The 25,713-nt window shown below is 43.1% G+C and overlaps 1 protein-coding gene across 1 annotated transcript in view; it reads left to right on the top strand.

Moving 5' to 3' along the window:
• SRBD1 (S1 RNA binding domain 1) overlaps positions 1-25,713 on the top strand; it is a 235,303-nt gene that overhangs the window by 23,510 nt on the left and 186,080 nt on the right. Inside the window, exons 4-10 of the mRNA XM_024210689.3 lie at positions 716-798; positions 2,537-2,702; positions 4,242-4,604; positions 6,866-7,032; positions 8,721-8,838; positions 9,294-9,432; positions 23,151-23,247. Of these exons, the coding sequence (XP_024066457.2) occupies positions 716-798; positions 2,537-2,702; positions 4,242-4,604; positions 6,866-7,032; positions 8,721-8,838; positions 9,294-9,432; positions 23,151-23,247 (1,133 nt within the window). The remainder of the gene's footprint in view (positions 1-715; positions 799-2,536; positions 2,703-4,241; positions 4,605-6,865; positions 7,033-8,720; positions 8,839-9,293; positions 9,433-23,150; positions 23,248-25,713) is intronic.

The raw sequence follows: 25,713 nt of genomic DNA, 5'->3' as shown, positions 1-25,713 counted from the left end.
CTGGATGCAACTTGACTCTGAGGGAAGTGTGTGTATGTCTAACAACTAACCATTGTTGTATGGAGTATATGTAGCTGTCTCTCTCTGAAAACTAATTCCACATTCTTGGAATTTAAACTTTGTTTCTGGGTTGATCAGAGAGGGTGTTTGTAATCCAGGGCCTGTGGGCTAATTATTTGGAATTACTGTCTATGTACACATCGGGTTTGGGGAAGTCTGGCAAGTTGTGTTGTTAACACACCATAATTCTGGTGAAATGGCATCCATTTTGTTAGGGCTGGTCCACACACAAGTTTGCACTGAAACAACAAATCAATTTTCATTCATGCTTTATAACAGAGTGTGGATTAAAACACACTTAGTTATTTTGGTGCAAGTTTGTGGACCATTTTATTTCAGAATAGAAGTGTCCTATTTTGACTTAAATTGGTTAAAAAAATGGCATAGGTTTGTGTCTAAAATGATTGCATTGGCTATATGTAATTTCCCCCAAAGCAAAGTGTTGTGGGATTAGATTGATTTGATGATGTCATCTAAATTCTTTAACATATAGGAGTGTATTCTGATCATACTACATGCAGACTTGTGTGCCAGTTTCCCACACTGTGAAAAGAGAATGTACTCCATAGGGTACAATTTTGATAGACTAGATGAGAGAGAATATTTTTGTAATTGATTGTTGTTGGTTTCTCCCCCTAACCTCTCTTCCTTTCAGATGTCAACTCTACCAAGGATAGCAAAATCTAAAGCAAAACCACTGGTATCAGAAGAAGATGAATTACCCTCCTTTCTTAAATCGTAAGATTAATTTTCCATTCAAATTCTTTGGTCGACACAACATATTTGTTACAACCCTGTTTGGATTCAGTGCAACAATGCATGCAACAATTATATGCAACAATGCATATTTGTTGCATATAATTTGCTTCAAGTTTGAGGTTGTGAGGCCATTCTGGTGCAGTATAAGTGAGACAAAGGGCTTTCTCAAGATCCCTGGTCAGAGGAGATGAAAGGATTAATGTAAAAAAGGGTTACTAAAAATGTAAAAAAAAAAAGGTTACTAAACACCCTTTTCCCCACCTGCATACTTAACACACACAATGAAAATAACAAATGGCAAAATGTGTGTTAGGCCTTGTCTACACTTGCAAGTTGGAGTGCATTAAATCAGCCCCAGGCGCCCTAACTCCTGAGGTGTCCACCCTGGCAAGGCGCTTAGAGCGCCTGGACTCCGTGTCTGAAGCACCCCTGGTTATCCACCTCCACGAGAAGCATAGAGCTTGCTGCGCCCAGGCTGGAGTGCCGGGGTATCAGTGTGGACGACATATTGCATGACTGTGCTGTGATTGGCCTCCGGAACCGTCCCATAATCCCTTGAAGTCAAGTGGCCACTCTCGTAATGGTTTTGAACTCGGCTGCAGGCATGCGGATATCCCCTTCAAAGATCTGTTTCTGACAGCCGGCATGCTTATCTGCTCCGGGACACAAAGCAAACCCATTACTGTGAAATGCTCCTGCTGCAGAGGCAGGCGTGTGTGAGTGTGAGTGAGAGAGAGGCGGGGGGTGGGGGCTGATGTTGGGGTTTCCCCCTCCCCCCGCCGCTGTCTGAACTTACAAAACAGCATGCTGACACACTCTCTGCCCCCCAAAACATGCTGTCTCTCCCACCCCACACCCACAACATACTCCCTGTTACACTCCATCCACCCATTTGAAAAGCACCTGGCAATCTAGTACTGTAGGATGTCCTGGAACAATGGGATTGGGAAATCTGCATCATGTGATGCTGTGCCTGCCTCATTAGGCCTTGCAAACCCTTTCCAAAGCACGTTGCAGCTACTTGCACACTGGACTAGCTACAACAATGCACTGCTCTCTGTGGCCTTGCAAGAGCTGCTAATGTGGCCACGCCACTGCACTTGCAGCTGACAGTGTGAACTCATGGCAGCGTTTTCCCTGCTGCTGTCTCTGAGGGCTGGTTTAACTCCTGGTGTTCTACATCTGCAAGTGTAGCCAAGCCCTTAGACTAAAGACTAACTACTAAAGTCCCCAAAACCAAACCAACCATGTACAAACCTGTGTACCACTTTAGCAAGGCCAGAGGTCTGCATGGAGTAGCGCTAGATCCTGCACTTCACTCCAGCCACTAACTGCAGTAGGATAAAAGGCTTTACTTATTGGCTCTGCATCCCTTCCTGCTCATCTTCCCTGCCCATTTCCCTTTACTTCAGAAAACAGCTTTACAATCTTTCCTAGGCTCCATCTATACTTAAAACTTATATTGAAAAAATCACCCCCCTTAGCGACATAGTTATGCTGACAAAAATGCCATTGTAAATGCAGCTGTGTCAACGGAAGAGTGCTGCTATTGGTGTAGTTAATGTTCGGGGAGGTGGTGTTCCCAAACTGACAGAAAAACTCCTGCTGTCAGCATGCACGGCCTCTGTGCTTAGGGGACTGTATCAGTCTAGGCTCTGTAGTATAGATATAGCCTTACAGATATTTTTTCCTCTTGCAATGTTTACTTTTGTTTCAGCTTCTCTGAATCAGAGGAGGAAGAGGAGGAGTGGGAACCAAAAAGCAAAGTGGCAAGTAAACGTAGGCTGCCAAAAAAAACTGAGTCCAAACCTAAAAAGGCTGCTGCTCCACGGTCAACTGTGGTTAGGAAAAGGACCAGGAAGACAGCAGTAAAAGAGGAGCCGGTAGGTATCTGTAAGCAGGACACACATAACTACTAAAGCTGTCAAATGCAATGGCCAAAATTTTCCTACTGAGAGTTGTAGGTGCTCAACGCCTCTGAGAATTAGGCCATACATCTCTTTATAGCCATGAGGTTTATATATTAATTAAAAAAAAACCCTATCTACCTCGTCCCCTCCTTTAGAGGAAACGAAACAGCACTGAAATGTTATTTTGTTGTACTGCGCCTGCATTCTCTTCCACCTTTTCACAGCTCTGGTACTCCAGATAAATTCTTAGCACAGTGGAAGGAATAGAAATGCTGTACGTGTTATACTACCATGAGTTTAGTGTTGGTTCCATAGTGCAGCTTGCAGAATATTTTTCAGTAAATCTTTACCCAGCAGCAGTGAAGCCAGTTCAGTTTGAAGACCTAATGAGTATGTTTGAATGACTTTCCTTGTGTCTTTCATCAAATATTTGATACTAAAATATAAGAGTAGGGCCAATTAATACTCAAAATTAGAAAAAATTGCAGGGAGGGTATTCATCACGAGGGAAGCTACTCTGTTTGTAACTTACTCTAATGTGCTTCGGTATTCCAGCATGCATGGCCTATGTATAAGATCCCCTGTGTTTGGAGCTCCCTTTGTTACTGTGTTTGCCAGCCTTTGATCCTGGATCCCAAAGAAGAACTTTGATGGAAAAACTGGGGCACAAGCCAGTTGTGACTTGCCCAAGGATTCTCAACAACTTAGCATAAGGGATGGAATTGGAACTCAGGAGGTGCCTTCTAGTTCCAAGCTCAATCTGTTAGAGCAGTGGTTCTCAAAGCCAATCCGCCACTTGTTCAGGGAAAGCCCCTGGTGGGCTAGGCCGGTTTGTTTACCTGCCGCGTCCGCAGGTTCGGCCGATCGCGGCTCCCACTGGTCACAGTTCGCCGCTCCAGGCCAATGGGGGCTGCGGGAAGGGCGGCCAGCTCGTCCCTTGGCCTGCGCCGCTTCCCGCTGCCCCCATTGGCCTGGGACGGCAAACCGCGGCCAGTGGGAGCCGCGATCGGCGAAACCTGCGGACGCGGCAGGTAAACAAACCGGCCCGGCCTGCCAGGGGCTTTCCCTGAACAAGCAGCGGACAGGCTTTGAGAACCACTGTGTTAGAGCACTTAATTATATATACATGATGTAAGCAGTGAAACCCACGGCATACATTCTCTCCATAGGTAACCCTGTTTTAAGAGAGCAGTTTAAAAATATTCCAAGATTTCTAGAGTAACTTTGATCTTCAAAGCCCATCTCTACTAGGCTGCAGTTTTTGTTATCTTTTTGCTGGTCCTTTGAAGGTCTGCTTAAGACAGGCTGCACTGTAATTAGGGGCCTGATTTTACAATGCTGAACACCAACTGTGAGGCTCTGAGCACCTCTCAGTATAGGGCCATAACTTGGGAAAATGATGTCTACCATCAAGTTCTTCATGTGACAACACTTATATTAAAGCTGCTATGTTTTTATAGGGCTAATTCATGATATTCAGTGTTTAATTTATTTTGATGGATCATTTGGCAGAATGTATCTTTGCCTATTGCTGCTGATGAAGACAGTAAAGATGGACTGAAACTTTTACAGCCTAAAGAAGACGGAGACCCCAAACCAAAAACTAGAACTAAAAAGCCAAAAATGCCTCGGGGAACAAAAATAAATGTTAGTCAAGGAAAGATGAATAACCTAGATAGTGATGAAATACCCTCAACAAGTGCACCTTTGATGGAAAATGAAGTAAAGCAGGAGAAATATGAAGAAGATTTTACATTTGATGAACCCCCTTTAAAAAGGATAAAATTGACAACATGTCCTCAAGGAAAACCAGTAAAACATCCTGGAAGCACCAAGCACCAAGAGGAATTAGAAATGAACTGGGACATTGTGCAGGTATGACATCTCTTCCATTTCTTTATAGCAGTCCACTAAAGCTCTACTGTAGCTTACAGAAATAGGACTAACTTGGGCTCTGGTACACATTCGTGATCCTTATTAACTTCAATAAGAGCTGTTGACACATTCCAGGAAGTAGCATGGTACTCTTAAATAAATAGTGCTTGAGTTACTTTATTTACTACAGTTTGTTCTTAGCCTGAACGTAGGCCATGACAAGATACACAGATGAAAGTTATAGTTCACTATAAAATGCCTCTGAATAACAAGTTTTACAAATTTCCATTCAGATATCATTCTGACATTTATGACTTGTAGACAAACTTTGAATTAAAGATTGTTTAGCGACTTACAGAACAATCTCACTTTCTTCCTCTTTATCACCATTAGAGCTTGAGGGAGTTGCAATTCAAAGACTGTAGCACCCTGCAGCTATGGAAATCTTGAAAATTTAGGATTTTTTTTTTTTGCAGACTTCATAGTAATTTATAGAATGTAAGTTTTAAGTATGATAAATAAATGATGGCCCATTTGTTTTGGAGATAGACTTCAGCATATATATCAGCCAGAATGGAACCTTCATCCAGATAGACTTAAAACAATAATGTCAAATAGTGTGAGGACATCTTCATGCATCTCAGTAGAATATTAACTTTGAAGCCTAATCATGACCATTTAAATGCAGATGTTGTAGAAATAGCCAGTTAATGCCCTCGTTCTACGAGGCTAGATGTAGCTATGAAACACTAGGACATGACTGGAATAGGGCAGCACATTGTAGCATACTCATGCTACTGTACTGTACAGCTTGCTACTACATTAAAAATATTAGACTAGATTATCAGAATTCTCTCCCTGACTTCCTTGAAATTCTGCTGACTTCTAAAGGGAAGAAATTCCTTCAAATATTGTTGGCAAACTCCTTGAAGTTCTCCCATGTCCTTGTTTATTATCTAAGCCTGTGTGTGCATTATGCTGTTGGTTATAACTAGGTACTCAGTAAGGTACATAAGATATTTTATGTAGCCTCAAATGTGTTACTGTTAATGTGATTTGTATTATCACAGGTGAGCATGTGTGTGTTGTATAGTCATACAGAGTAAAATTTTCAGAGGCTTCTAAGTCACTTAGGCGTTGTCCACACATACAAGTTGTGCCACTTTAACTGTACCAGGATAGTTAAAGCGATGCAAACCACTGAAGGGTAGATGCAGTTATACTGGCATAAAGGGGACTTATCCCAGAAGAGCTTATTCCCATATACTGAGTCCACACTAGGGATTGTACTGGTATAACTATATCAATAGAAAATTCTACCCCTAACTGAATTAGTATATCAGTACAAAATCTGTGTGTAGATCAGGGCTTAGGGTATTTTGAAAATTCTGCCTGTATTTAATTATTGAGACTTCAGTAAAATGAGCTTGATGGCATCATCTTGGTTCCCAGTGGACAAAAGTCTGCAATTTTTTTTTAAATATAGGGTTCTGCAATGCCATTTCCCTCCCCAAAAACAACCTACTGCAGCTATTTTTAATAATTGGGTGGGGTTTTTGTAGTGATTATTCTGCTAGAAAATTGGCCTAATTATGAAAATTGCATATTTTGGTTAGGATTGATGGCATTCTCACCTTAATTCAGTTTTAGTGCTTGTGAAAGGCCCTGGAGACTGAAGTCTTCTGTTTATCCACAGAGGAGCTGTAGCACTGACAGAGGAAGTATAATCTTCCCCATGCCACTGTATCAGTGTACCTTAACCACTCACATGGCTGAGGATATTCCAGGGTACGTTCAGCCCTTGGTTTCTACTAAGACTGATAGCAGAGCTGCCTATAATATGATGGTGGTTTTTGCGATATTGACCCTTGTGTGTTAGGAAAGAGCCTGAGATTATCAGTCACATCACACATGGAGCAGTCTTTAATAATGACTTCCTGGTCACCACTGACCTAGTATAACAGGATTGTGGCCACCCAGAGCTTCATGTTCATGTCCCCGCCACAGTGGCCACTTTATTTCATGGTCATCATGTGCCAGAACTCATTCTTTTTTCTTAATAAGTACAAATTCAAGTTCAAGGTACCTGTAGCAGTATTATAGTTTATGACACATGCTTTGGCAAGCCTGGCATTCCATCCAGCAGAGGGCAGTATTGTGCACAAAACAGTACTCTATACTGGCTGGATATGAAACTGAAGTGAAGACACTAAGCCAATTTACCAGCTTTAAAAATAGTTACTTATGTTTTCTTGTGGCAGGTCCTGGCAGAAAGAACAAATATTGAACCATGGGTGTGTGCAAACATAATTTGCCTTTTCCGTGATGAAAACACAATTCCATTCATTGCCCGGTATCGAAAAGAGCTTGTCAATAATCTGGAAGCTGACGCCTTGCGAGAAGTACAGCAAACGCTGGAAGAACTACGGTAAGTAATCTAGTGGGGGGAGTGTATGTGTGTGTGTGAAGGAAAGGAGTTAAACGATGACCTGCTGCCAGGTCTGTGTTCCTTGTGTGCTTGGTTACAATTTGGAACTCTGTGTGTATGGTGTCTAAAAGATCAATAGTATAATTCCCGGTAGAATATGTTGTGAAGGTGGTAAGTATTCATCAGTAATGCAAGGGGGGGAAATCCCGACTAGAATGTTCCCATTTAAAAAAAAGAACACAAAGATCTTAAAGCCAAAATACTCAAAGTTAAAGAGAGGGGTATACTTGATGCTCCCCTGTCTTTCACTTTCTTTAAGAAGAAGAAAGAGAGTTAGGGTTACTAATTGCTCAGTGAGGAGTTATTTCAAATATGTTTTGTGATTTAGAGGCCCCTGAATTATGTAGCCCTGAATCAGAAATAAGCTCCACCCCTTGCATTGACATCTGAACATCTGGAAAAGAAGCCCAGGGCTCCTTTTTGATAGCAGCAAGAGTCGGTCCAGCAGCTTCTAGTGTAGGGTAAGGCGAGTAGCACATGGTACCGTGGCGTTGGTAGCAGGCATGGAAGGCAGCCCCAAAATATTACTGTGATGGGGAACCAGTCCAGGAGCCAGTAACCCAGGCACACACTTAGCGGAGACAGAGGAAGTGACTGCAAGGAGCAAGCTGCTATACTTATAAGTAGGCAAGGAGGACAGGGAGTCACTCCCCTTCTTCCCCCAGTGCACAGGCACACAGGCTCTCTGGGCCTGTGGAGACACAACAACCCTCTCCAAATAATATAGCTGGGGAGTGGGAAGCACTTATTTGGCCAAGCAGAGCAAGCTGCCGCTGAAGCAGCCCGCAGCTCTCCGTTAGTTCAGACTCCACCGCAGAGGCAATCAAGGCTGCCACAGTTCCTCCTTGATGCAGTCGTTAGTGTGTCTTTAAAATACGTTTGATGTGCTCTAGGTGGGCAGGGAACAGATGTAAAGGTTCTATGTGCTGAGATCTCCCCCTTCCAGTCCTGGCCATTGTTGGAGTAGGGGATCCCCCCAGATAGGGGAGAATGCCTGGGACAGGAAACGGAGTTTTGGGGGGGCACGCAGTATTGTGTGCCACTGTCCTCCACTGACAGACCAACTCAAGTGTTTTGTAATGATTTCACTTACTAGTGGCTGCTGGACCCTAAGACGTCCCATATACTCTCTGCTACTATAGAGACAGATCCTGAGAGGTGCTGAGCATCTGCAGCTCCTGTTGACTTGAGCAAGAGTTCCAGGTGCTCATCACCCTGGATTTAGCTCATAGGTACTTAATATAAATTCTTATTTAGATGAAGTGTCAGAGTTGCTGCACTTGGATCACAGGGTGGCAGTGTTACAAGGAAAATCAAAGCATAAAACACTTAGCTTGACACCCTTTGCTTGATTTCTAGATTTCCCCCCACCCAACTATTGCAAGCTTTGTTGATTGTTGAACAAATATTAAAATGGGAGAGAAATTATTAGGATTTCTACAACATTTGTCAGAGTGGGTTCCTCGAGGCTGATATATGGTGTAGTCTTCCAGGGCTTCTGAGGCCAAACACACTGCCTCAACAACATGCTGTCATGAGACCCAGTGGGTTGGACCACATTTAGTGATAATCTTTTTAATCTGATTTGAAATGTGATTATTTATTAACATAAAACCCATGTATTGTAGTACTGTTGCAAAGAAGACACATGCAACAATACAGAAGATAAAGAAAGAAGGAAAGCTATCGGGAGGTCTATTAACAGCCTTATTAAACTGCAAAACTTTGGATGAATTGGACCATGTGGTTAGTGTCTCTTTTTTAAATATGTTTGTAACATTTTATCTTGTACAATTAAAGAAGATGTAATGAAAAATGGTAGCTGTGACTAGTGCTGTGAGAATAACTGATTTTTGGTTCGCTGGCCATTCTGGAAAATGGGGAAAAAATAGTTTAGGATTGAACAAAACATTTTGTTGAGTTTTTTGAGCTTTTCTATATTCTGTAAATAAGCTGAAGCACATTTTGAAATAAAGTAATTTTTAATCTAAAAATTGAAACCTTTCATTTAGAAGATGCCAAGACAAAATGTTTTGATTTTGGGGGGGTATTTTTGACTGAAACAATTTGGTGAATTTGACACAAATTTGCCAATGTTCTGGTTGACCCAAAATATGTTGCCTAGCTTAGATATGGCAGAAATGTTGATCTCTGCCTTTTTAAATAACAATACATTTTACAACTACATTTCCCCCCCACAGTCTGCACCATATAAAACTGGAAGTAAAGGCACCAAAGCCCAAAGGGCCAAACAACTGGGATTAGAACCTGCTGCCATATCTCTCATTGAAAACCCAGTAGAACTCAGTCTGTTTTCTTACATTAAGCCTAATGTCAAAGGTAAGTACTCAGTTCTTGTATGCGGTAGTGGGAATTAGAACATACCTTGAATAAAAAACAGCTTTATTGATTAGTTGTCCTTATACTATTGAAATTTAATATGAGAATATCTTACATTGCTTAGAGACTTCAGCGATAGATGCAGTAGAAAAAGCCAAGTTGAAAATCAGTGTCATCCATTGTCTAAAAAAAATTCTGGAAAATCTGAGAAGGAAAGCTGGAGAAATGAGAACCTGCTACACGGACTGTGGCATGAGGAAATATAGGGTGAATTTCACTACAGCACAGAGGGCCTGTCTAAGGTTCCATCCCCACTTACACCCTTGACACGAAACTTATAGTTCAGTGTTATAAAGGTCTTGTGCAGGCATCCTGCACTGAGGCAAATTTCATCCACCAAGGCACATCCTAAAAATGTCTGTATTTGGTGGTTGGGAGTGAGTGGGAGCCCTTTAAGTGCTGGGTGGGTGTTGATGATGCTGGAGAGAAGGCAGTCTGGTATCGGAATGGGTGCTCTAACTACTACTTGTATCACATTTAAATTCTGCAGAACTGATTCTGTCTTTGAAAATGCGATTATTTGTAGGGGGCAATTTCTGACAATAAACCACCAGGATTGTTGGAGACTGTTCCATAGTGTTAGGCTAGTAAAGCTCTTTTTTCCACGTCACCTTTTTTTACAATGCATATGCTGAAACTGCTTGTTGAAACTGACTCTTAATCATCTCACATTATAAACAGTAATCAAAATATAAAGATTAACTAAAATGGTAAAGTTAAATTGGTCCAAATTTAGCATTGTGAATCAATTGGCAAAATTTATGATTGATTAAGTATCACATTTTAGAGTGCTGCAATATTTCATAAAGTAAGATGTTGCAAGCATTGCTGTGTGCTATACTGCTAGATAATTGATTGTGCTGGGAGAGTGCCAGAGCCAAAGGGAAGTATTTGTAATGAAAGTTGAGATGAATTATCAGGAGTACCAATGCTTGCATTCAAAAGGGACTGTCAGTTATTGGAGTAGCATGTATCATTGTCATTTTTAATGTTTGGAATGAATAAACCCTTTTCAATATTCTGCTAGAAATAGAGAATCAGAGCTTGCATTTATATTATGCCTTTCATCCTAAAGGACCATGAGGCACTTTACAAACGACATACAGATAGGAATCAGGTATCAGGGGTGAAAGCCAGGTTGACAGCCTGCATGCAGTATGAGAGGAGAATAAATTTTGTTTGATCTCACAGGAGTGAGCTCCTAGTCATGCAAAAAAGGTCCCATGGGACTCTGGCTTATGGCTTTTAATTTCTCAGTTGGAATTTTTAGAATGTTCCTACTAATATGTTATGTATCAAAAAAGAACAAACTCTGAATTAAAAATATGTTGTTTAGGTTGCAAACTCAAGCATTCAAAAATTATGAAATGCCAGAATTTAGGCTGTCTGCAGTCTTCATTCTGCTCCTTTGTGCATATGCATTATAATATAATTGTTAATTACATGATCACAGTTTTTAACACAGGACCCCTTCCTCCAGCAGTGCACTGGCTAGGTGGTGCTCACTCAATGGGTAGCTCTTCAATCTTTCTCTTATCCTCACCATCCAATGTGCAGATGTATCCTTCATTTACTGCACCCCATCCGAATTCTGCACTGGATACGGAATTATTCATTTCCTCACATACTTTTCTGTGGTGCCAGTCACTGTAGTGTCTGAGCACCTCACAAACACGAATGAATGTTTAATAGGAAAGACTTGCATCCTTTTTTACAAATGGGAAACTGACACACAGAGATTAAGGGCAAAGTTTACCACTATTTTGATTTGCTCAATAACTTGCTGCTTGTTCTGTTAATTTAGATAGAATAAAAGAACCCAAAGAGTCAAAGGTGTGTTAACATGACACTGAAACTGTCCAACATTAAACAGTTTTAAACAAGATTTGGGGTTTTGTATACAGAAACCTCAGCATGCTTATTACTATAGTAAACACACCATTAAGAATTCTTTTAACCTTTTATTAAAGATACAGAAAAAGAAGGAAAAATGATTAAACCATTTAAAATTTAATGTATTAAGTAAGGCCTGGTCTACACTACGAGGTTAGGTCGACTTTAGCCGCGTTAAATCGACTTAAGCCTGGACACGTTTACACTACGAAGCCCTTTCTGTCGACTTAAAGGGCCCTTTAAACCGGTTTCCTAACACCACCTCGACAAGGGGATTAGCGATAAAATCGGCCTTAGGGGGTCGGAATTGGGTTAGTGTGGACGGAATTCGACATTACTGGCCTCCGGGAGCTATCCCACAGTGCTTCATTGTGACCGCTCTGGACAGCACTCTCATCTCAGATGCACTGGCCAGGTAGACAGGAAAAGCCTCGCGAACGTTTGAATTTCATTTCCTGTTTGCTCAGCGTGGAGAGCACAGGTGACCATGCAGAGCCCATCAGCACAGGTAACCATGATGGAGTCCCAGTCCCAGTCCCAGGATCGCAGAAGAGCTCCAGCCTGGACCGAACGGGAGGTACAGGATCTGATCGCCATCTGGGGAGATGAAGCAGTGCTCGCCGAACTCCGAAACAGTAAAAGAAACGGCAAAACATTAGAAAAGATCTCCAAGGCCATGAAGGACAGAGACCATAACAGGGACGCGCGGCAGTGCCGCGTGAAAATTAAGGAGCTAAGGCAAGCCTACCACAAAGTCAGAGACGCAAACGGAAGGTCCGGGGCAGAGCCGCAAACATGCCGCTACTACGCGGAGCTGCATGCCATTCTAGGGCGTGCAGCCACCACTAGCCCAAGCGTGTTCTATGAGTCCCTCTCTGCAAACGGGGAAGCGGGTTCGGCGGACGAGGAAGATGAGGATGGAGAGAACATAGATAGCTCACAGCAGCAAGGAAGCGGAGAAACCAGTTACCCCAACAGCCAGGATATGTTTGTCACCCTGGACCTGGAAACAGTAACCCCCGAACTGACCCAAGACCCTGAGGGCACACAGGGGACCTCTGGTGAGTGTACCTTTGCAAAAATTACACATGGTTTAAAAACAAGCGTGTTTAATGATCAATGATTAATTTGCCCTGGCAATCGCGGCCAGTACAGCTACTGGAAAAGTCTGTTAACGTGTATGGGGATGGAGCGGAAATCCTCCAGGGACATCTCCAGAAAGCTCTCCTTCATGTACTCCCAAAGCCTTTGCAAAAGGTTTCTGGGGAGGGCTGCCTTATCCCGTCCGCCATGGTAGGACACTTTACCACGCCAGGCCAGTAGCACGTAGTCTGGAATCATTGCATAACAAAGCATGGCAGCGTATGGTCCCGGTGTTTGCTGGCATGCAGACAACATCCATTCCTTATCGCTCTTTGTTATCCTCAGGAGAGTGATATCATTCACGGTCACCTGGTTAAAATGGGGCAATTTTATTAAGGGGACATTCAGAGGTGCCCCTTCCTGGTCTGCTGAACAGAAATATTCCCCGCTGTTAACCACGCGGTGGGGGGGAGGGGTGAAGTGACCATCCCAGAGAATTGGGTGTGAGGGGGAGGGGAGTTAGTTGGGTTTGTGCTGCATGTTAAACCTGAAATCGCAGCCCCTCCTTTTACATTGCAAACCCATTTTAAATGGCACGGGTGCTTGGTATGGGAAATGAGGGCAGAACTGTTTGAAACCATCCCCACATGTTAAGAAGGTTAAAAAAGCCCAAAGACTATATGTCTTACCATGGCTGCCTGCAAGCTGAAATCTGTGTCCTGGCCCTGCGTGAGTGATCTCTCACACCAAACCAGGAGACTCTCAATATAAGAGGAAAAATGCGACCTTGTAACGAAAGCACATGTGCTGTGTGATGTTGTGAACAGCAAAATCTAACGTGAAAGAGTCTACCCATTGTTCTCTAAAATGTATCTTTTTTAACAACCTCTCCCTTCTCCACCAGCTGCAAATCTTACTCCTTCGCAGAGGCTAGTGAATATTCGAAGAAGGAAGCGAAGGACGCGTGACGAAATGTTTACTGAACTTCAGACTGCCTCCCACGCTGACAGAGCACAGCTGAATGCGTGGAGGCAGTCAATGACTGATTTTAAAAAAGCCCAATATGAGCGAGAGGAGAGGTGGCGTGCTGAATCGCGGGCTGAAGAGGAGAAGTTGCGTGCTGAAACGCGTGCTGAAGAGGAGAGGTGGCGTCAACTTGTAATCAGAAAGCAAGAGTCGATGCTCCGGCTGCTGGAGCATCAAAGTGATATGCTCCTGCGTATGGTTGAGCTGCAGGAAAGGCAGCAGGAGCAGAGAACGCCGCTACAGCCCCTCTGTAACCAGCAGCCCTCCTCCCCAAGTCCCATTGCCTCCTCACCCAGACGCCCAAGAACACGGTGGGGGGGCCTTCGGCCACCCACTCACTCCACCCTAGATGATTTCCATAGCAATAAGTTTTAAAGTTTTAAATTGGAGTGTGTCCTTTTCCTTCCCTCCTCCCCCACCCATCCCGGGCTACCTTTCCAATTATCCCCCTAGTTGTGTGCTGAATTAATAAAGAATGCATGAATGTGAAGCAACAATGACTTTATTGCCTCTGCAAGTGGTGCTCGAAGGTGGGAGGGTAGTAGGGGAGGGTGGGGTGGTTGGTTTGCAGGGAAGTAGAGTTAACAGGGTGGTGGGGGAGGGGCAGAGGGTTCATCAAGGAGCAACAAACAGAAGTTTCACTCCGTAGCCTGGCCAGTCACAAAACTGGTTTTCAACGCTTCTCTGATGCGCACCGCGCCCTGCTGTGCTCCTCTAACCGCCCTGGTGTCTGGCTGCGCGTAATCAGCGGCCAGGCGATTTGCCTCAACCTCCCACCCCGCCATAAATGTCTCCCCCTTACTTTCACATATATTGTGGAGCGCACAGCAAGCAGCAATAACAATGGGGAGATTCTTTTCGCTAAGGTCTGAGCGAGTCAGTAAGCTGCGCCAGCGCGCTTTTAAACGGCCAAATGCACATTCCACCACCATTCGGCACTTGCTCAGCCTGTAGTTGAACAGGTCCTGACTACTGTCCAGGCTGCCTGTGTACGGCTTCATGAGCCATGGCATTAAGGGGTAGGCTGGGTCCCCAAGGATCACGATAGGCATTTCAACATCCCCAATGGTTATTTTCTGGTCCGGGAAGAAAGTCCCTTCCTCCAGCTTTCGAAACAGAAGAGACTGCCTGAAGACGCGAGCATCATGTACCCTTCCCGGCCAGCCCACGTTGATGTCGGTGAAACGTCCCTTGTGATCCACCAGGGCTTGCAGCAGCATTGAAAAGTACCCCTTGCGGTTTATGTAGTCGGCGGCTTGGTGCGCCGGTGCCAAGATAGGGATATGGGTTCCGTCTATGGCCCCACCACAGTTTGGGAATCCCATTGCAGCAAAGCCATCCACTATGGTCTGCACGTTTCCCAGAGTCACTACCCTTGATATCACCAGGTCTCTCATTGCCCTGGCAACTTGGATCACAGCAGCCCCCACAGTAGATTTGCCCACTCCAAATTGATTCCCGACTGACCGGTAGCTGTCTGGCGTTGCAAGCTTCCACAGGGCTATCGCCACTCGCTTCTCCACTGTGAGGGCTGCTCTCATCCTGGTATTCTGGCGCTTCAGGGCAGGGGAAAGCAAGTCACAAAGTTCCATGAAAGTGCCCTTACGCATGCGAAAGTTTCGCAGCCACTGGGCATCGTCCCAGACCTGCAACACGATGCGGTCCCACCACTCTGTGCTTGTTTCCCGGGCCCAGAATCGGCGGTCCACGGCATGAACCTGCCCCAGTAACACCAAGATTTCCACATTGCTGGGGCCTGTGCCTTGTGAGAGGTCCATGTCAATTTCCTCATCACTATCGTCGCCGCGCTGCAATCGCCTCCTCCTCAGCTGGTCCTGGTTTGGCTTTGGCATGTCCAGGAGGCTCTGCATGTTTTCCAGGACAATGCGCGTGGTGTTCATAGTGCTCAGAATTGCCGCGGTGATCTGAGCGGGCTCCATGATCCCAGTGCTGGCTATGGCGTCTGGTCTGAAAAAAAGCGCGAAAGTAGTATCTGACGGACCAGGGGAAGAAGGGAGGGAGGGAGGGAGGGGCGAGTGACACCGCGTACAGGTACAGGGAATTAAAATCAAGAAAGGTGGGTTTGCATCAGGGAGAAACACAAACAACTGTCACACAGAATGGCCCCCCCCCCCCAAAGATTGAACTCAAAAGCCTGGGTTTAGCAGGAGGGAGGGGGGAAGCAAATGAATGGAGAATAAATCTATTTTTTACATCTTAAGACGACGGTGCAGCATGACTGATAGCCCTTGGCATTTTCTGGGTGCTTGGCAGCAAATACTGGGCGCTTGGCAGTTAGCCTTCAGGTCTATTGCACCATCTGATACCCACTGCAATATGACAACGACGGATACCAATCATAATATGCTATCTACTGCCCAAAAGGCAAGGGGTTGCTGCTGTGTAGCAATCTAGCCCCACGTCTGCCAGCCCCATGTCTGCCAGCACCCAGATCGCCATCGGCCTCTTCTGGGTGCTTAGCAGACAATACTGGGCACTTGGCAGAAAATAGCATACTATGACTGATAACCATCATTGTCTGCCCGGGTGCCCATGATTGACAGCCGCTGCAGTACGACGACGACGGATACCAGTCGTAATAAACCATCTTCTACCAAAAGGCAAGGGGCTGGTGCAATGCAGCACCACGGCTGCCAGCCCCACAGCTGCCTGCACCCAGATCGCCAATGAAGGCTACCAGTCATGCTGCACCGTCTACCGCCAAAAGGCAGTAAGCTGCTGCTGCTGTTTAGCAATGCAGTCCCACGTTTGCCGGCACCCGGAAGAGATATGGTGACGGTGAGCTGAGCTGAGCGGGCTCAATGCTTGGCGTGGTATGTTGTCTGCACAGGTAACCCAGGTAAAAAGGCGCGAATCTATTGTCTGCCGTTGCTGTGACGGCGGGGGAGGGGCCTGACGCAATGTACCCAGAACCCCTTGCGGCACTGCTTTGCATCATCCGGGCATTGCGATCTCAACCCATAATTCCAATGGGCGCCGGAGGCTCCGGGAACTGTGGGATAGGTACCATAGTGCAATGCGCCGGAAGTCGACGCTAGCCTCGGTACTGTGGACGCGGTCCGCCGACTTCATGCACTTAGAGCATTTTAGGTGGGGACACACACAATCGGCTGCATACAACCGGTTTCTATAAAACCGGCTTCTATAAATCCGACCTAATTCTGTAGTGTAGACAAGGCCTAAGGCTTTTATTTGAACAGTATCTCTTATTCCCTTTTGCTTTAGCTGTAGAGAGTCTTTAAAGGAACTCCCCCATGCCCACCCGCCCTTGTTTGATTGTCTTCTCAATGGTAATAACTGTGCTTTTGGAGAAGAGAGAAGTTAGTTGAGATGGGCTGGAGCTATTGTTGGTGGTGTTGCTAAAGTCCAGTTCTGTTTTCTAGAAAACAAGACGAACACATACACAAGGGAAAAGAAGAGAACAGCAAAGATAAAAAAAATGCAGCTTCTGTCTTGGTGTTGACTTTCACTTGCAACCTCACTGCTGAAAAACAAAGGCACCGCACACAGGTCTTTTCAGTCACTCTGCAACCTGGTAAACTTGTATTAGCATCAGGCTGTTTAGGACATTGCATTTAGCTGCCTTTCTGGTCACAGGCTTACAGCAGTGTTGCAAAATAAACAGTCTTGGCCAGCCAAGTCAGACTGCTATTAGAAGGCAAAGGAGAAGGAGAGGGCAAAAGTGTATGATATGTTGGGGAAGAGTCAACACAGCTCTTGTAAAGGGAAGTCATGACTCACCAATCTACTAGAATTCTTTGAGTGAGTCAACAAACCTGTGGACAAGGGTGATCCACTGGATCTAGTGTACTTGGGCTTTCAGAAAGCCTTTGACAAAATCTTTCCTTGAAGGCTCCTAAACAAACTAAGCAGTCAAGGGAGAAGAGGGAAGGACCTCTCGTGGATCAGTAACCAGTTAAAAGACAGGAAACAAAGGTTAGGAATAAATGGTCAGTTTTCAGAATGGAGAGAGGTAAATAGCAGTGTCCCTCTGGTATCTGTACTGGGACCAGTACATAATCATAAATGATCTGGAAAAAGGATTAAAGAGTGAGGTGGCAAAATTTGCAGATGTTACAAAATTACTCAAGATGTCCAAAGCAGATTACAAAGAGTTAGAAAGGGATCTCCCGAAACTAGGTGACTGGATAACAAAATGGCAAATGAAATTCAGTGTTGCCCATTGGAAAACATAATCCCAGCTATACATGCAAAATGATGGGGTCTAAATTAGTTGTTACCATTCAAGAAAGAGATCTTGGAGTCCTCATGGATAGTTTGCTGAACAGAATAACAGAATATTAACTAACAGAATATTAGGAACAATTAGGAAAGGGATAGATAATAAAACAAGAAATACCATAATGCGACTATATAAATCCATGGTACACCCACACCTTGAATACTGCATCCAGTTCTGGTCACCCCATCTCAAAAAAGATATATTAGAAATGGAAAAGGTACAGGGAACCTTAGACCTTCGTCGATCCTGTGCTTTGCTGCACATTGGGCTACCCACATTTGTCATCTTTGCCTGTAAACTGCCCTTCTCGCCAAATCTTCCCATTTCATTTGGAGGTGCTTGATGTTGTTCAGAACTCTTTGTTTCCATGTTATTCATGGTCTTCCTCTCTTCTTGCATTTTCTGGCTTCCATTCAAGGGCAGTATTTGGTAAGCGTTCTTTTTCCATTCTCAGCACATATTCTTCCTTTTTAAGCGCTTTAAACTTCAATTTGATGTTTGCTTTCAGCAAATAGTGATCGCTCCCTATATCTGCTCCTCTGAATACTCTTGTGTCTAACACTGATGTTTTCCACCTGTGACTAACACATATATAGTCGATCTCATTTTGTATACGGCCATCTGGTGAAATCCATGTTTTTTTGTGTTTATTTTTATGTTGGAAGAAGGAATTGCAGATGCTAAGATTGTTTTTGGCACAAAATTCGAGAAGTCTTATGCCATTGTCTGTCGTTGCTCCAGTTGTAAGTGGGCTGATGACTATTTCCCAACCTCCTCTTTCATTTCTGATCTGGACATTAAAATCTCCCATAACCAGGACAAGATTGTGGTCTGGTATTTCTTTCATTACATCGTTCAATTCTGTATATAATCTCTGTTTGTCCTCTTCATCTGCATTGTTTGTTGGAGCACATGCCTAGACTATGGTGCACTTAATGTGCCGAGAGTGGACTCTAGCTGCCAGTAGCTTATCTGATATTGGTTATTGTGATTTCTTTGCAGCGCTATTCATGATGATTCCTACATCTCTCTCATGTTTGGTTCCACCTGAATATAACATTGTTTTTTCTCCAGATGTTATCATACCTTGATCTTTTCCTCTAGCTTCACAAAGTCCTAGGATGTCAATTTTATATCGATCCATCTCTTTGATTACCTGTGCTAATTTTCCTGCACTATTTAGAGTTCGTACATTCCACGTAGCTATGGATGTACTCTTTTTGGCCTTCAGAATTTGGACCATCGAGTGGGTGACTTCCTGATGGATTTGATCATCCACTGTCATGCGCATCTGAACGCTTTCCAGCCTCCTCAGGCCTTGATTTTTGGTTTATGTGAGTAGTCTCTGTAACTAGACCTTTTTTTTTTTATGTGACGGGAAACTGCCCCATCGACCAACCCTCCTCCTATTTGATCCGGACTTGGGACCGGCACTGGTGGAGTTCGTACAGGGAAGGGCAACAAAAATGATTAAGGATATGGAACAGCTGAATGTATGAGGAAAGATTAAAGAGATGGGGACTATTCAGCTTGGAAAAGAGGCGACTAAGGGGGGAAATGATGGAGGTCTATCAAATCATGAATGGTGTGGAGAAAGAGAATAAGGAAGTGTTATTTACTCCTTCACATAACACAAGAACCAGGAGTTACCCAATAAAATTAATAGGCAGCAGGTTTAAAACAAACAGAAGGAAGTATTTCTTCACACAATGCACAGTCAGCCTATGGAACTCATTGCCAGGGGATGTTGTGAAGGCCAAAACTATAACTGGGTTCAAAAAGAATTAGGTAAGTTTATGGAGGATAGGTCCAGCAATGACTATTGTAGCCAAGATGGTCAGGGATGCAACCCCATGCTCTGGTGTCTGAAAGCCTCTAACTACAGATGCTTGGACTGGATCACGGGATGGATCACTTGATGATTGCCCTCTTCTGTTCATTGCCTTTGAAGCATGTGGCATTGGCCACTGTTGGAAGACAGGATACTGGGCTAGATGGACCATTGGTCTGATCCAGTATGTCCATTCTTATGTTCTTATGGATGGGAAGGAGAAGAAATAAGGTAGGGAAGGAAATTAACAGATTTGGTGGTGGGGGATGAGAGGTTTCCCTTCTCAGGTGGTGGTTGGGATTTAGCAGAAGCCAATGGAGGTGGCAGTGTCATCTGGGTTCCTCCCTCTGGTCCAGTCTGGCCAGAATATGCCTTCGGATCAGGATGAAGAAGGTACAGAGTCCTGGAAGACAGTGGGGGTGGCAACCATGATGGTGAAGCATGCTCCTTCCACTTTTTCAGTCAGCTAGCATCACAGTAGCCTGCTCCCTTGTTGTCTGTCTTTTATTATGTATCCCAAAAAGCAGTGATGTGTGGAACAACCCATCCTCTCATTACTTTGTCCACCAATTAGGCCTAATTTCTGAAACACCAATTTTGATTGGTTGATTTCCAGTCTCTCTCTGTTCTTGTTTACCAGGCATGATCTTAGCACAGTCCTTGAATTATATCAGTAGGCCCTTTCGTTTGGACTAATTTGGTCTTTGTCTTCCTTTTGCACCTTTTCCTGTTGACTTTGATTGTTCTAGTTATTTATTTTATGTCTTTTTCTCACTTTTCACAGCTGAGCTTACAATTATGGTAAATTTATAGGCCCAGTTATTCCAACTTGCCCAATTTGAGAAACCTAGGTTTTTCATAGTACGAAGCATTTTTATAGCTTTCTGTATGTTCAGAGCCTTGTACAGATGTTAAGAGATTGAATACCTATTTTACATGTGAAGAAACTTAGGGCTTGTCTACACTACTGGCTGGATCGACGGGCAGTGATCGATCCAGCGGGGGTCGATTTATTGTGTCTAGTATAGACGGGAGAGCATCTCCTGTTGACACACCGCAGTGAAGACACCGCGGTAAGGAGATCTAAGTACGTTGACTTCAGCTACATTATTTCCTCCCCCAACCCCTCGGTAGTGTAGACCAGCCCTGAAACAGATTTGCACAAGGCTACACGTTGTCCCTGGAGAGCCAGGATTAGAAGGTGGAATCTTCTGGTTCCTCCAGGCCACACTGCCTTACTGTCAGAGATGCTGAGCACTCATAGCTTCTACTGTCTTCAGGACTGCAAGTGCCCATCACTTCTTAAAATGAGACCTCATGTCAAGTTGGGCATTCAAAAAATGAAGGACATACAACTATGTCTGGACTGGACAAAATTTTGGTTTAGTAAACTTGACCAGTATCATATAGAAAATTTGGCAGAGCCAGGGATAAAACAGAGTTCCCCTGCTCATGTGGACCTCCTTTAACCAGAAGACAAATTATGCCTCAGTCTTCATGTGCCTTTCAGTTCTCATTCGCTAAGCACCTGAGGCAGGGATTCTATAGGAAAAAGTAGCATTCAATCATATTATTAAAGACTAGGCCATAGTGCATATGCACAAGTGCGTAGAATTAAGATTGCTTTGGCAGCCTTAGTTCTGGTATTTCCTAATTTGGAGTGCTTGACCTTAACATTCTTTGAAGCTTTTTTCTGCGTAACTTTCTACTTTTTATTTTAAAAAGAAAAAAAGGCAAGAACAAATTCTATAATGTGTAACTGTGGTGCCTCATCCCATGCACCAGCAGCAGAGTTTGAATCCTAAAATTTCAGCACTGCAGCACAGACTTCTAGCATTTGAAGTAAAGGATTAACTATAATAACTTGGTTGCACGATTAGGCTGTTACCTTTGTGGAGGGTGTAACATTCTGGAACAGTTCTTTATGTATATGTAAATAGTCTGTTTTACAATCAGCAGACTTAAGCACATAGATTTGGCAATTCTTTTGAGAAGTAAAAGCAGCAAAGAGTCCTGTGGCACCTTATAAACTAACAGACGTATTGGAGTATGAGCTTTCGTGGGTGAATACCCACTTTGTCAAATGCATGTTTTGAGAAGTAGTGCAGCTAAATGGTGTTAAACTTGAGTGTGCAGTATTGAAGATATGAGTTTATGCTTGGCTTGATTGCTCTCAGTGGGATATGAAGCCTTGCAGAGTTGTGAGGGACACAATTGGTTTAACAGGTGAGTCTAGAATTCATGAAGTATATCAGAAGCAGGAAACCTGCAAAACAGTTGGTGAGTCTGCTGGATTATCAGGGATTAAAAGGAGCAGTTAAGGAAGATAAAGACATTGCTGAGATGTGAAATTATTTCTTTACATCACTCTTCACCTCTGAGAATGTCGAGGGGATTTCTAACCTGGACGTGCTCCTTTCTGGTAACAAAGAGGAGGTATTCTGAGTCTGAGGTGTCAGAAAAAGAGGTAAACTGATAATTTACAAAGCAAATTAGTCACCAGGTCATAAGGTACGTCTAAGACAGTGGCTCTCAAACTTTTTTACTGGTGACCCCTTTCACATAGCAAGCCTCTGAGTGTGACCCCCCCTTATAAATTAAAAACGCTTTTTTATATATTTAACACCATTATAAATGATGGAGGCAAAGCAGGATTTGGGGTGGAGGTTGACAGCTCGCGATCCCCCATGTAATAACCTCGTAACTCCCTGAGGGGTCCCGACCCCCAGTTTGAGAACCCCTGGTCTAAGAGTTCTGAAGAAGCTGAATGAAATGGCTGAGCTACTAAGAAATATATTGCAATCTCTCATTTAAAAACAGCTCGTGTTCCACACAACTGGAATATAGCAAACATTTTTGTACCTATACTTTAAAAAAAAAGGGCTATAGGAGTAATCCTTGGAATAACAGACCCTCTAAGAGTTACATCTGTACTGAGCAAAATGGTTGAAATCATTAAAAACAGAACAAAAAAGCATCTGGAAGATCAGGCAGCCTCAATACAGGGCTCACAATGTGCTCCCCCTGTAATACTGAAGTTTATAGCATTTTATGGAAATGTACTCAGGATTGCAACAATGTAGTATGCTTTAAAAAAGTGACATACTCAGTAGGTAGTGGGAGCGTGTGATCCTCTATTTTGCTTACTTATCTTGCGTGAACTCTCTTAATCTGTGTCCAAATATCTAACTTTATTATTTTTATTATTTCTAATGTATAATAAATGTGAAGCCCAAGCAAGTACTTTTAGAATAAGGTATAGATTTTTGATATCCATCTCTCAATTACCATTGCTTTGATTTACAGTATCATAATTAATAATCTGTACTTTTAGAATCTGATATTAATTTGAGATGTTTTGGAAGGAATGGCCAGATGATATTTGCTAATTCCATCAATTTGGTTTCTTTATGGCAACACTCCAGATTATTCCAGTAGCTTGTATTTATTTCCTTTCCGCTTGTATGTATTTAGGGATATGTTTTATTACTGATGTGATTACTTAGTTATGTTCTGGTTTTTAGATTCTTTATAATAATTAGCAGTATGTTTTCATTTAAGGACTTACAACCATTCAGGAAGTAGAGGCTGGAGTACAACACATCCTTGCTGACATGTTTGCTAAAGATAAGGATACACTGGATTTCATTAGGATACTGTAAGTTTCAAAGTTTCATAGTCATTCACTTATTTTGCAGGTTATATGGCCAAATTCTGTCTTTTTGTGTTTGGCAGAGAACTTGCCCCACACAAATGCTAGGAAAGAAGTATTATTGGCTATCCCTCTCTCTGCATACACACAGTCCTTAGTTCTGTGCCTGGCAAATTTATTCAGGACCAGAATAGGAGAAATCTGTTGTGATCAGGACAGGATATTTAATCCCCCAAAGCCTGGATTTAGAATGTCTCTCAGCAGCTTCATTCACAATAGTCCTGCGAGGGGGAGGGATAGCTCAGTGGTTTGAGCATTGGCCTGCTAAACCCAGGGTTGTGAGTTCAATCCTTGAAGGGGCCACTTAGGGATCTGGGGCAAAATCAGTACTTGGTCCTGCTAGTGAAGGCAGGGGGCTGGACTCAATGACCTTCAAGGTCCCTTCCAGTTCTATGAGATAAGTATATCTCCATATATTATTATTTTATTATTATTATTAATTGTTCTCCCTCAGAGTTTTAGGGGGATTGAAAATTGGAAGGAAAATTTTCCATCCCTTGCGGCTTCCTCACACTGCAGCTTTTCAAGTGCTCCAGTAAATTGTGTGCATACAGATTAGACCCTCAGGGCCAACCTGAGACCTAATGTAACCCTTTTACTTCACTTGCACCCACTTAGGCCAGGGCTGGATGCAGCCTATAAAGGTTAATGGCTAATTTTCTGTGGTTTAATTCTTAAAGCATAGAATCAGTATAATTAAAACAGTGTGAAAATAATAGTCTCCTGCTTTAATATAAATGCCAAAGCAAAGCAGAGAGATTTATTTTCAAAGCAGGAGACATTGATCTTTGACTACATTTGAATAGAATGAATTTATTTTTGTTATACCAAATACTGACTTAGATTTAATTGCTTTATCTGATGAATATCGATGCAGTAGAGTGACAGTTGCTCTTGCTGTGTTGTTATTACTCTGTTGCATTCTGGTTGGAATAGAAAACAGATTTAGTGCAACTGTTATCTATATGAAGCAATTTATCCAGAAAAAGTAATTTTTTTAGCAGTATACAGCATTATGAATTGGGTAGGATCTGATTGGCTGATATTATAGATGGGGCCATACCAAATTCATCGCCGTGAAAAACATGTCTCGGACCGTGAAATCTGATCTTTTGAGTACTTTTACCCTATACCCTACAGATTTCACTGGGAAGACCAGCATTTCTCAAACTGGGTGTCCCAACCCAAAAGCGGGTGGGAAGGTTCACAAAGTTATTGTAGGGGGTCACAATATTGCCATCCTTAATTCTGTGCTGCCTTCAGGGTTGGGTGGCCGGAGAGCAGCAGGTGCTGGCCAGGCACCGAGCTTTGAAGGCAGTGCCCCGTCAGCAGCAGTAGAGAGGTGAAGGTGGCAATACCATACTATGCCACCCTTACTTCTGTGCTGCTGCCTTCATTTTGAGGACTGCTTTGCGTGAGAGAGATGCTTTTGTGGGCTAGCCACCCCTGTTCTTTTACTGCTTTGTTCTCAAAATAATTAATTCTGCAGATAACCAGAAAATGCTTAATGGAACACTGATGTCCTACACACTCATATTTTGAGAAATGCTGTTCTATTGTATCAGTCTAAACTACAAATTAAGAATTGTTGCCATGGAACATTTTCTTTTTTTTAAAGGGTATCCTAAAATTTAGCTGTCTAAATTCCATCTACTATAATAAAGTCATAGTAGGGTATGCAAAGAAGCAAGTGGATATTGAGTTTGGTTAAATGTTAAAGTGAAATTTAGAGAGACAAGGTGGGTGAGGTAATATCTTTTATTAGACCATCTCCTCTCTAATATACTGGGACCAACCTGGCTATTACAGTACTGCATACAAAATGAAATGTAGGCATTTGCTAAATGCATTATATCTTTGCAGGGTTCTGCAACCTCCTGAACTCTCTTTGTATGAGATGACAGGAGAAATAAACATATTTGAAAGCTTTTACCTTTTGTATTTGAACTTTATAATAACATTATGTGCGGTGAGGTTAGAATGAATAATTGATTTAGGACTGGTTTAAAACAAATACTTGTTTAAGGGAATGGTCTATGTTGAAAAGAGGAGTTATAATTTAACACACAATGTTAACAGGATCCTTTTTTGCATAGTAAATTGGAATGACATTTAAAAAAATATTTAAAAAAAACAGTTTAATTTGGCATGGTTGCACCAATCAGGGACAGGTTATAACTTTCATAAACTGGTTTTTAAAATATTTTAAAACTGGAGTTTGGATAGAAATCATTAAAGACTAAGGGTAACATTTTCAAAAGCATCTAATTGACTTTCAGTGAGACTTAGGGTCTCAAGTGCCTAACGGCTTGCCTACTTGGGGGAAATTATCTGGCATAGCCATTCCAGAATAGCTACTCCAGTGTAATTTAGCTACTGGGTATAACTTCTTGGTGTAAACACTCTCTTCTG

Source organism: Terrapene carolina, unplaced genomic scaffold, assembly GCF_002925995.2.
Source record: "Terrapene carolina triunguis isolate 2854851 unplaced genomic scaffold, T_m_triunguis-2.0 Scaffold120, whole genome shotgun sequence".
Lineage (NCBI taxonomy): Eukaryota > Metazoa > Chordata > Testudines > Emydidae > Terrapene > Terrapene triunguis.
This window is presented reverse-complemented; position numbering and strand designations above follow the sequence as displayed.